Below are 13,326 nucleotides of genomic sequence, written 5' to 3'. Positions count from 1 at the left end.
ATTGTTTGTTTGGAACAGAAGCGTATAATAATTACGCATCAAATGTTTTAGCTATCATTTCAGTTTGAATATAAGAATATTCTGAAGAATAAATAGTATTTGATTAATTCGCGTTGGATTTCCAAAATTGCCGATTTGAAAGTTACAGTACAAAAAGTTAAATCTAATTCCTGAACGGTTTCAGCGATCATAAGTCACAGACAGAACTAACAGAATGAGCTGACCTCTATGTTCTTCTTAATTACAGACCACGCCAACTAGCATGAAGCTAGAAGAGGGGAGGGTGGCACGGTTCCCCCACTCCCTCAAGTTGCCTACCCCTCTCGCGACTCGACCAATTGTACAGCTCGTTTCACTGATATACGAAATAAAACCTGTAATCAAAGTGGACTGGAGAGGAGAGCATGGCTATTGCGCATGCGCTAGCTGTGGCCATGCTAGATGGCTCGGTCTGTAATATCGTATATACTCACATAGGGCTATTAAATTGCCAGAATGCAGTGTCCTCGGAATGCCACGGGTTGGACGGCTGAGCACCTGATAGGAGGGGGTCGAACTCCAGGTAGGTGTCGCAGTGCTGTACCAGACCCTCTAGCGCCTGCGACACTTTTGTTCTTGTTCTGTTCAAGCAACTCTTGAGAAATTCCACCTGAAAGTTCAAACGGATAACTTCAATACCTGGCCTATGTGTCAAACAATATTTTGTTCGTAGAATACACAAATACTAAGACAAAACTAAAGCTTGATAAAAATGTTATATTTCGTTTTAATTTTATTGGGAGGATTTAAAAATGTTTCCCAAATAAATGCAAAAACGGGTTTTTCTTATTCTTTTTTTAATAATGGTAAATATTAAAAATGTTAGTACTTTTTGGTTTTGAACGAAGAGGGATTTATGTTGATAAACAAGCAATATTTAATGCAGCGAAATGTATTAAAGACACCCACAAAATACGGGAGTGTTTTGAAAAAGAACGATTTTTACCTATACAATTTTTTTATTGAAGATTCTTGGATCAATTGTATAACATTTTTCATTTAATGTAACTAATAAAAATATACAAATTTAAAATATAAATTTTATTGCAAAACTGTGTACTTTTATAACTTGTACTAGTTTTTTATTGTTCTTTTAGTTGTGGCAAACGAAATTTTTAGTTTTTTTTAGTAATGCCATCATCCGTCAGCTTGTTTAAAACTGCAATATTAGCAATTTATATAAAAACAATAAAAAATACACTAAAATTTGTTTTTACTATCATTGATTTACTTTTTGATTTGATTTATTTTTTGTACTTGATTGACTTATACTGTGACCTTGGGTCTAGGGGACCCGGTGATTTGCCTTTATTTAATAACCACGGCAAAAACCTGATTTTGTTATGGTATTAATGAGACTCTAAGTTTGGATATTTGTCTTTTGTTTTTAAAAATGGCTAGGGCTGTGTAGGCCAACACGTTTAAAAGGAATCAGAATTGATTCTCTGAGATGCTTTACTACACCATGTAAGAAGTGGATGAAGGATGATTCCTTTTTAATCAATTTCCACTGATTTCTTGGAATGATTCTACAGATGGTAAGCAATAGCTTAACGTATATAAGATTTTCTCGCTAATAATTTTACTGGACATCACGCATAGACGTTGCTCTATGTGCTATCACGTTTGAGACCTTTTGCATGTACAAACATTTGGAAATGGGCTTGAAACCAAATTTATTCGATTAATCCTTCAAAATTAGAATTTAATCTTTGGTGGAGCATTACAAATTTTACGTTGTCTTCCAACTAACAATACATAATCAACAATTATGCTGGAATTCCTGAAAAGTGCTTCCATTTTCTAGTTTTTGAAGTTTATTGAGCAATATCAGCGCTTGTATTATCTAGACACACGGTAGTTAACGATACAGCAATTATGATTAAGAATCCGCTAAATAAGTCCTATTAGAATGTGATGCCTTTGTAAAGACTAGTACCCTCTGAAGATCACATGACTAATTCTGGACCTTTCAAAGGAAGCATAGATTTAACTTCCAGCCTGATAAAAAATTGAATACTCGTATGCAACAGGTATGTAATAGTGCAAAACCTTTTGGTTCGGAAATCACTTACTTCTCTCCTGAGGTCCTGGGAGCTCCTGCGCTTCCTGGAGCAAGTTCCGCCACGGTTACAGACCGGCACTGGCTCCAGACTGCTGGTGAACCCTGGCGGTGGCCGGTGGATACGCCAATACGCCCTCTCCTGGCTGTCCGATACTATCTTGTCTCCCTTCTTGCGGTCCTTTGACAGTCTCACCTACCAGCAGACATGGTGACAGGTCAAGAGGTGGAGGTTCTTCATCAAATTTAGAGACAGTGTTTAAATCTTTTAATGTTTAAATGTACCTAACAACTTACGGCAGGTGACTTCTGAAACTCCACCAGTGGGCGGTCTTCTTGTAGAATTATATAAGCCATGAAGGAAACAGGATTTTCCTCCACAATCCTTCCATCGTCAAAAATAAACTTCCAACATAAATAAGCCATTCAAGGGGTTTCTGAAACACCCTAATGAAGATTTCCAGACTTTTAGATCTGAGAGTTTGAGAATAACCCTATTCGAACAATCAATACCACTTAATTCTCACTGAACTATTTTAGCCTTCTGGACATCTACAACTCTCTTACTTTTGAAAAGATGTGACAATGGTCTAAAACATTCTTCAGCAGTATCAGGAATTAAACTCGCAAAGTTGGCAACTGGAATTGAGAGTCTTAGAGGATTAATGAATTTAATTTCATGCACCCTTTGTTTATTAACTTCCATCACAGACAATTATGGTAATGTGGCCTTACCTGCTCTTCAGCCTGCATTGTAATGAAGTCCCACTTGTTTTGAAGAGTCTTTCTGAGGGAACCAAGAGCTTCCTGAATAAAAACAAAAGGACTGATCAAGTGCATGAAAAGAACAGCTACACGCTTACAAAGATAATTACAGATAGTTGGTTATACGAGTCATTGTTTTCTCTTTTATTTGGTGTTTGTGGCTGAGGTTACATTTCTACTACCTTTAGCAACCAAAAAAGAATTTATTTCTCTTTTAAGCTTGGTATAGTTTGTAACAATTTTTGAGTTAAGCACATGATCCATAGTTACAAGTCGATTACGACAATTCACTATAGTCTAGTGAATTAAGGATGTAAGTTACGGATGAATGATTTTATAAAACATCACTAAAACGTCAGTTTCCCACAATCACTTAATTTTTTAATCTTATGAATAATATTAATGGATTAAAATGAATTGCAGTAGAGATTAAAATTGTAAAATGGAAAATTTTAAACAGCCATAATGTAATACAATAAATAAATCCATCGGAAGTTTACGTTTTCTTTTACGTCATCAACTTGTGAATATCTTTTGCGTTATTGTTTAATTAATATAAATAAATCTATTTAAAAAATATGAGTTGCATACTCAACAGTAAGTTTTCCTGAGGAAAGTTCTTCAATTTAATGACTAGACAAGATTAGGACAAGTTTGAAGTAAAATAACAAGCAATATGGTTTCAGAACAAATATTTTCTTCCAAGAAGATTCGATAGATATTAAACTGAGCTAGCCATTTTGGACTACAAAAAGTTAAAAAAAATCATCCATAAATTAAAACTACCTTGATATTAATACGATGTCAATGTATCCTCTCTGAATAAACTTTCGATTGAAAATTACTGGAGAAAGTTTTCTTATTTTAATTTTAAAAATGAATTTTCAAAAGGCTCTTTAGATGATTTTAAAGTGAATATAGAAAATGTTCGTATCTCAACAAAATTGTCAATAAAGATTTTAAATTTACAAATGAGCTTGATAATAAGTGCATCTGTCTCTTTGTCGCTTGTAATACTTTTAGTCGTTAGTGCTCAAACCCTTAATTTGGTGAGATTTACAAGTTTTAAGATAGTCCTCAAAATTTATAACTTAAAACCAGCCCTGAGTCAAAAAGGAGAAATCAAGACTCAGAAGTATTTAGAAGGGAACACACAACAATTTCGTTAGTTCAAATCTTTCAATCTTGAGGCCTTCTTCATGGTTGTTCTACACAACACATCTCCCACTGTATGGAGTGAAGAGTTAGTTTTACGATAGTAGGTCATTACATTTTGTTTACAATCAATTCATACATTGTAAAAGAATAAATAAATATTACTAAATTACTTTAACAGCTTGTATAGTTTAGTAGTTAAAAATAAGTTAATAATGTAAATGGGTATTTGACAAAATTATAATAAACAAGACATAATCAGTATTAATTACACAACGAGAGAAAACTGTTATGGGTATCATATTATATTTCGGTACTTTGTTATTATCCGGAAGACATTATTTTTGGAACAGTTTTTCTGACAGGGGACCTAAAACACTACATTTTTATAAAGAACAGTCTTTATTTGACTTACTCCGAAAACTACCTGTCATTATGGCGATCGATTCTTTTTTTCTGCTCCCAAAGGAAGCGATATCGGCGAAAAAGAGAACAGTCTGACTTTATCTATTATTTGTTATTAGGATATTAGGCTATACAAGTAGGTTTAGATTAGGTTATGTATATGTTTTACCAGTAGTACAACAGTTAAGGATAACCTTTATGAGCGCTCACGTAATCTGAGTTAGAATTCAGGTACTTTCTCGAGGGATACTTTTCCTTCTTGCCACCCAACGGGAATTTTCCGACGTCAGATCACATTGGACGATCCGCACTTCTGACGAAAACGAAAATCATCCCTCGAGGAAGTACCCAAATTTCCAGATCACGTAAGCTCTCGTACATGTCGACTTTAACTTTTTATATTTTTATAATACGTAGCCTACGTATGTAATAGCCCAATAACAAATAGTAGATAGGGACAGAGTGGTCTACTTCTCCCTGAAATCACCTCCTTTCGAGAGGCAGAAACAAGAACTGATCGCCGTAATGACATGTAATTTTCACACTAAGTCAAATAAACTCTGTTCTTTATAACGATGTAGTGTCTTTAGATCCCCGGTAAGATAAATTGTTAGAAAAACAGTGGCTTTCTGATAATACCAAAGTACCTATAATTCATTATAAATTAAAGGTATATGATAGTGAAATGTCACATGTAAAAAGAACAGTACATGTCTTGTAAAAATATGTTCTTGTTCCAATAAAGCACAAAAATCGCATGTTTTACTTGCGGAAGTAACAATGACTTACGGTTTCATACTCCTCCAGGCCGTGACGTTGCTTGTTTCTGAGAGTACGCTTGCAGAGGTAGATGGCGTACTCGACATTGTCTGGACTGCGATGCTGCCAGGGCCAGTAGTAAGGAGTCTGAGGATGGAGTACAATGTTAGTAAGATGATACAGCAATATACAAGTGATTCCTAAGTATTTGCTCTAAAGAGAATAATTTAAAAACGGATTTATTAAAGCGGAAAATAAGGAGAAATAGATAATTTCAATGAAACACACATTTTCAGATTCTGCGAGCGTAAATATATCCTTTTTTCCTACAGTTTTTCATTTAAGAGCTTCTTTCAAACACATGGGGTAGTGAATTGTTAGCAACCAATAGCATTGCCGAGTAATTTATTTCTAAGATTAATAATCCCTGAATAAAAATACAGTTGGTTACAAAATTCTAACAACTGAAGCAAGCAGTCTGAGAAGGTCATACATCACAGAAGATTGTGGGTAAAAGTGGTAAAATGTATTTAGGAATGAGTTAAATTCGTGTTGTATACCGGTAAGGCAATTGCCTGTGCGTAAACCTATTGTATTGTTCGGTTACAATATCAAGTTATACAATGTACTTGTCGATAATAATAGTTTACTTCGTACTTGTGCAGTGAAGACCCTGGAATTTCCCGAGGGAGAAGATCGAGTGAAGATTGCAGGAAGCCCTGGAGTTATGCAAGGTAACAAGATGTATTGGGTCGGTAGAGATAACACACTTTGAAAGGTTTATTCTATATTGGGAATTCAATAACACAAAAGTGCTTTATGACAATCTTCAGGAACATTCTCAGAGGCAAGATAATCGCGTTGGGAACCTCTCAGGTGAGGTTATCGTACGTGGAATTTTCCGTTTGTATTCTCTCTCTTAAGTCACATCATGACTGGTTTAAAAGTCGAGATAAGTAGCCTACGTCAGCTTTCATACATTATTATTTGAGTATAGACTGGCGTTATTGGGCTGCAGTATAATAAAAGGCCACCACCAAAATAGAATCATAGTATATCCTTAAAAACAGTAAAAAGTAACTAAATGTTAAACTGTTTTGCTTGTTACATTTTATAGGTACACAACATAGATATTTTTTATTTACTAGATAAAGGAAGCGATACTATGATTCTATTTTGGTGGTGGCCTTTTATTATACTGCAGCCCAATAACGTCAGACTTTACTCAAATAATAATGTATGAAAGCTATAACGTAATTCGTGTCAACATTTTTGTTTTTATAATTTAGATAATCATAAATATGATTCTATTGTGGTGGTGGTCTCTTATTATACTGCAGCCCATTATTTTTATTTATATTTATTTTGTTGCCTGAATGCAAAGCCCCAGGTAAGTACAAATCTATCTGTATGTTTGCAAGATATCCCGAGGTAGAAAAAGGTCGATGATGAGATTATTTTCCAAAAAATATTGAATGAAAAAAATGCTTGACTATATTGACTGTATTACACAAGAGATAACTCATTCAATGGTATAATTAAGGCACGCAAAAGAGAGCGTTCGGACTGCCATCTCTAGAGTGAGCGGTCAGGTAGCAAATATTTGAACGGTACGTGGCGCGGCCTGGCGTCGGATCCCAGAACTAACCGAAATAATTCCCCGAGATCATACCACACCACGTACGTACGAACATTTCATCTCCTGTGTACGAATGCAGGTAAAGCTTTTATATTGTAATATAATGTAACCGCCATTTAATCAATAGCATTTTTTCCAAATTTCCTGGATATATCGAATTAGAATTAGAATTTTAAATTTAGTAAATGAATGTCGTTATTTATTTATAGTCATAGAGATTGTTTTTGTGCAACACAAGAATCTCATCAGCCGATACCGTCAATGTGGGGCAATCAATGTGTGGTTGGTTTTTTCTTTTTTATATTTTTTACAAAATCTTTCGTTAATACCCTTTAAGATACATTTCCTAAGACAAAATAAAAAAGTTTTCGATCATTACACGAAAAGGAGCGTCTTATAATCACGTCCAAAACAAACAAATTAAGACTAGGATATGAATTTTTTACAATATGTATCTGAAAAAATTACATTTTCATAGGGCATATATATATCAAAACTATAAATTATGCCATTAAAGCTATAAGTTATATAAGCGCTGACAATTTTTATTTTAAGGCATTTTATTTGTGATTAATTACAACATTGTCAAAATTATCTACTTTGAATGTCTATAATTCTTCGTAAAGTGACGTGTTTTTTCTATTTTTAGGAAAAGTAATGTTAAATATGTTTGATTTTGAAATTAAAATATATTGAAATAAAATCCAAATACATAATTTTAAGCCACTTATTTAAGAATCCTTTAACCTGGTAACTTAAAAGTGTTTCCAAAATAAAAAAAAAAACTGAAACGCACTGAACCCGTTAACAAAATTGTATGATACTGATAACAAAAAAACGCTTTAAACAACATCGATGCCTTAACACATGCTATGGATCTAAGATGTCATACTGATGTTTAAAAGCAAAAATACTGTTCAATGTTTAGGTTTGGAAGATTTGGCATGGCGGTAAGTGTTGCAGAAGTGTTACGATGCTAACACGATTTTACGCGGAAAAAAAAAAAAAAAAAAAAAAAAAAAAAAAAAAAAAAAAAAAAAAAAAAAAAAAAAAATGGAAGGACGTTGAGGATGTTCACGGAAAAGGAAGAGGAAGAAAAATACACTGCCATATGAAATATAAACTGTTCCAACAAGAGCTCCAGATATTGTAAGTATTGGGGCAGTATTGAAAGTAAGCGTTTCAAAACATACAAAGTTGTTTTTCGTGCAATTTTACGTAAACTTGTTTTTAAATACTTTTTTCAAATTTGTGTTAAGAAATCACTCTTAGAGATTGAAATATTCTTTGAAATGAAGTATGACATAACGTATAATTGTCATACAGCCTTTTTAAACTTGGACCGTGAGATTGAGAATGCTCAGGTTCTGAATAGCACTATACGGATGTGATTGTTGAGTTTAGCTCCAGTTCCCTTCGTGCAGCTGCTTCTAGAACTGACTTCTAGAATCTGGAGTCATGTTTGTCTGAAGTAATAAAAAAAAGTCGGCGACGAAGAAACTCAAAATGAACTCTTTACATTGTTTCGACATCAGAGATTCGTAGACTACAAAACATAATGTAGTAATAATCTAGGTGAAGAGGTCTTCGTGATGCTCTAAGAGGAAGGAAAACTCTCAACTCAACATCCACATTGCATCAAAGCTACGTAACCTACGTAACTTACATTAACTGCATTATCTTTACTTAGAGCTCTGACTTGTTTACAACACTTTCTGCTTATCATATACTTACAATACATCCATTTCTGGGAAGTCACCAAGAGGAAAACTCAAACCAAGACAATTTGATTCGCCACATTAAAGACTTGACTTACAAATAATTGCTAAAAGAGCAAATATTAGAAAACAAACTTTCAAAAATTCTTCATCGACAACATTTGTTAATTAAGAATGATTTGAACTAATTTTGGAAATTTAACGTTGTACCTATAAACAAATAAATATCATTCTTACACTTCTTTTATTTTAAGGCGAGCTGTATACCAGAGTGCAAATAACGGTGTTTCGTCTACGAATAAAACGCCCTAAATAACAAACTTATGATGTAATTTCCAAACTTTTGTCCTTTGACAGGAAAAGCATAGATACTTAATGTTTGGAATGATTTAGCTAACCAATAAAACAGCGGGGAGAAACACCCAACATTTCATCCATCCTTAAAAATTGATATTAATTCGCCCCTTCATTTTTTTGTAGGATTTGGAACCCCTGGAATCACTTGGAACCACTAATGAATATCATTCTTACACTTCTTTTATTTTAAGACGACTGTATTAATAGATGACTGTATTATTAAGACGACTGTGATATTTGCACACCAGAGTGCAAATATCAATGTTTCATCTACGAATCGTAGGTCACGCCCTAAATAACAAACTTAAGTTGCAATTTCCAAATTTTTATGGACAGGACATAGATAATTAATAGTTGAAGTGATTTAGCTCAACCATTAAAATAGCGGGGAGAAACACCCTACATTTTATCCATCCTTAAAAATTGATATTAATTCACCCTTAATTTTTTTGTAGGATTTTGAACCACTCCTACAATCCTTGGTGAAGTAATGTATATTGCACTAATACGAGCATACATATTTTAATAATAATATCTTTATAATTTGAGTCTAAAGGGAAAGAGGTATCAAGAATTATAGATGCCGTTAGAGAGATGTATGAGTGCATGTTTATTCTAAAAATGTTATTGAAGCCCTATTTGAAACCCAAGTTAAGTAATAAAAAAGATATCAGGATTCAGTTTTGGAAATTGATATGTTCTTGAAATTAAAACGAGTTTGACCATGACTGAAATGAATGAACTGACTCTGGAAGACAACTGTGAAGAGCTCGGACCAATACGGCGAGAACCATAGAGTATCAGGAGAGGATAACAATGGAGCAGCTGCAGACTGGAGCTGAAACGAGAGAGAGCAATATTGACGCCGAGGCTCGGAATGAAAATGAGAACACTCTTGGAGATTGAAAGAGGATTGCAATTCTTTGAATAGGAGCATACAGATTAAATGGTTGTCATGCGGCCACGAGGTCGAGGATGTTGAGGTACTGAGTAGCAAAATATTGAAGTATGTTATTCCAGCATTCCAAGCTGAGACTTGTACTAAAAATATAAAAATCCCAACAGTTAGTTAATTTAATTTATTAAATAGTCATACTTATTTAAGTTATTTCATTTGGTAAAATTTCAGTTGTGTTTTTAATGCCAAGATCTAAGAGCGTTTTAGAAGGTGCCAGCCTTAACAGGTAGCGCTAATTAATTTATTTAATGTTTTAGGAGGGTGCGTGAAGAGGGCGTATTTGATAACATGGACTCTTATGAGGGGTGGTCAGACATGAGTAGATGTGATGGTAGGGCCTTGGATAATGAAAGAATGCATGGCAAATACATTTATTTAAAGGTGTCAGCCTTAATAGGTTAATAGCGCTTAATTAATTTATTTAATGCTTTAAGAGGGTGCGTGAAGAGGGCGTATTTGATAACATGGACTCTTATGAGGGATGGTCAGACATGAGTAAATGTGATGGTAGGGCCTTGGATAATGAAAGAATGCATGACAAATACATTTATTTAAAGATAAAAAACAGTCATAACACTAATTAGTTTTTATTGGCTGAGCGTTAGCGAAGGACGTCATTTAAAGGGCCGGATAAATTTAGTTCTGTTTGTCTGTCTATTCGCACAAAATTTCGGTAACAAAGTGACCCATAAACTTTAAATTTTCCATGAAGCTTATTTTTATATAGATACTAGGTAGCATTGAGTTAGATGACTATGCCTATGGGATATTGTTAAGTTTGCAACCATATTCACATTGGCCATACAGTTAATTATGGTGGAATGAGAAAATCAAAGAAAGAGGGTAATTTTAAACAAGCAGAATGCAAACTTATGACATTTTACATGCCATACATGCAATCTAAGAAATGAGTTACAAGGCTTAAAAGTTTGCATGCACCCTAAGCGAAGCACGTTACGCGGCAGGTGGTGTGGCGATTCCTACTTTGTTGCTATATCTGTAAAGTACTTGTACTTATTTAGGTTATTTTCATTGATAAATGTTGAGCTTTATATTTAAACCCACAATACATAAGTTCTTATGAGAGATGATCAGGTACTCTTGGGTGATGCAGTAGTCTAGAACCCAATTTGTACAATGTAAGCACAAAACCCCAGGTCGGTTAAAGCACCCTTAACGTGGGTATTACTCCGACTATTCAGACCTTTTACATAGTTATCTAACCGTCATATATAGTTATATAGTAACCGTCATTATTTATGAGTATGACGGTCGGTAGTGTATCTACCTAGAAAAATTTAATCTAAGAAATAAGTTATAGTTTCATATTTTTAAACATTTTGATACCCTCTCATTTCGTTACCATCTCCATCAAAATTGATTGTGACAATCGATTTATTTCTTAAGCGCACTTATTCTGTAATTTCAAGGAAAACTAGATTTTTTACTTATGCATTGCAGATCGACTCATGCCCCTAGACTGTCAATAAAGGTTACATGCCACACGTGGTATAGCATACCACTAACTGGTTTACTGTACACACTTATAGTTTCGTCTCAGCGATTATAAAATTATTCAATTTACAATTTATTAAATTGAAAATTAATCAAATAGGATATGTAAACTGGTCATTACGTTGAAATCCTTAAGCTGACCGGTATTCCTTGTTTTGAAGGTGCGAGGAGAGTTTGCGTAAGGTGAGAGAAAACAGAGGGAAAAGGGGTTAATTGGGTACGTTCGCCCCGGGCGCCTTAACATCTAGGAACGGCCCTGGCTCGGGATCTCATGCTTATTGAGTTGGACTAAATGTATTAAATACCAACTATGTAATTTACACTCCCTTAAAATATAATAGTTTTAGTGGATTACTTTGAGTTTTTCCAATCTTATTTGAGACACGATACTATAAAACCATCTTTCCATGTAGGCCTACAGATTGTTTACGGACTCTCCGAAAACATTTTAGGAAATTCGTTTTACGAGTTAACACAAACAAAAATGTAACATAAACATGATTAGGAAGTGATTAGTTTACAGTCTAATCGTCTAATGTATTTTTATTTTTTTTATTTCAGAAACCACTTAAAACACATAACACAAATTTTGCATTATTATTTTTATTGTAGACTCAAATTCACAAGAAACTTTATTTTTGGTTATCATATCAAGTTTCACGTTGGCGGAAAGTTGACCATTTAACTTAAAAATAATACAAATATTGGTAAATTTAATTGCAAACATTTAGGCACAAAGATCATGAAACATTGTCAGTCAATGATCTAAATTAGCTTTTAAATGTTGTAATGTATGGCGGTATAGAGAGGCGTACCTTAAGGATCAGAATTGGGCCCCGTCCTGTTTTTTCCGCTAACAAAGGCCTACCAGACCAGTTTTATGCTTGTAATTCCAAATTGTAATTTCCATCCATGTAATTACTAGTACTTAATAGTAATTAAGTCGTTATAGAATAACTTAATTTGTCTATATAACGAAATTTGTATTTTGTATTGACGAATATTAGTCATATTATTTTACCATAATGTATAACGTTGCTATTAATTTTACTAATATTTGAATTTACTAGTTGTAATTAGCATAAGTAATAATTGAGCGTTTTAGGAACAATTTATGCTGGGATATGTACAGCAGAGTGTGTAGGGTATAGGTATTGCTGAAGGTAATTATTAAATTACTAAATTTTATTACGAATGAATGTTATGTTGTAGTTTTGATGGGCGAAACACACACAATATGACATTTACTGCCTTACCTGAAACCTGTAGAGAGAGCTGTCATCTTTGACTACCAAGTTTTTTGAGTCGCTGACAGGAAAGAAGTAGCCGTACTGACAAAGCTGGTTAGCAATATGGACCGCCTCAACTGAAAACAACAGAAAACTCAATCAAAAGAAATACACCAGAAACTCAATAAAAATCACTTTTACCGCTTCAGTTTATGTGGTGCTGCAAAAAAGTTTGGTAATTTCATCAACAGGGAACAACACAAACTCCTTTTTCATCAATTTTCAAGCAATTCCCACTACGGGTTGGTCCGCTAGCAATGAATCAAACTCTACTATAACATATTAAAATTCAATACATTTCATATTATTTAATTATTATGAACGCATTCAGAAAGATAAAATTGCTGTGTTTATTCTTAGTGGAAATGCACCAGACAGCACGTTTTTTCCAACAGAATATTAAGAATGAATTTTCATAATAGTTACTTGTTTACATGTTACATTTTTTTAACTTTGAGGACTTGATCATAATATATTGATTTGGGATAATAACAGATCCAAATTTAATAATTATCAGGATATTTGCAGTGGTGGTATTAACAACAGTTTTACTAAAATAACCCAACATTTACTTTTACACTCCGATTTAGCTTATGTAATGATAGTTAATGATAAAAATGTTTAATAGGTTGTACATATACACACAAATGTCAACTTGATTTATT

General features: G+C 33.7%; 1 protein-coding gene across 3 annotated transcripts in view; it reads right to left on the bottom strand.

Moving 5' to 3' along the window:
• The window catches only part of LOC124367243 (regulator of G-protein signaling 7), a 539,841-nt gene that overhangs the window by 29,947 nt on the left and 496,568 nt on the right, over positions 1–13,326 (bottom strand). For all 3 annotated transcript variants that reach the window (XM_046823935.1, XM_046823932.1, XM_046823933.1), the window contains 5 exons: positions 12,629–12,738; positions 5,216–5,332; positions 2,837–2,908; positions 2,115–2,297; positions 474–649 (listed from right to left, as the gene is read on the bottom strand). In XM_046823935.1, coding sequence (XP_046679891.1) covers positions 474–649; positions 2,115–2,297; positions 2,837–2,908; positions 5,216–5,332; positions 12,629–12,738 — 658 coding nt within the window. The remainder of the gene's footprint in view (positions 1–473; positions 650–2,114; positions 2,298–2,836; positions 2,909–5,215; positions 5,333–12,628; positions 12,739–13,326) is intronic.

The sequence above is a fragment of the Homalodisca vitripennis genome, chromosome 8 (genome assembly GCF_021130785.1).
Source record: "Homalodisca vitripennis isolate AUS2020 chromosome 8, UT_GWSS_2.1, whole genome shotgun sequence".
Taxonomy (NCBI): Eukaryota; Metazoa; Arthropoda; class Insecta; order Hemiptera; family Cicadellidae; genus Homalodisca; species Homalodisca vitripennis.
The sequence above is the reverse complement of the archived record's forward strand: the minus strand, read 5'-3'. Positions and strand labels throughout refer to the sequence as shown.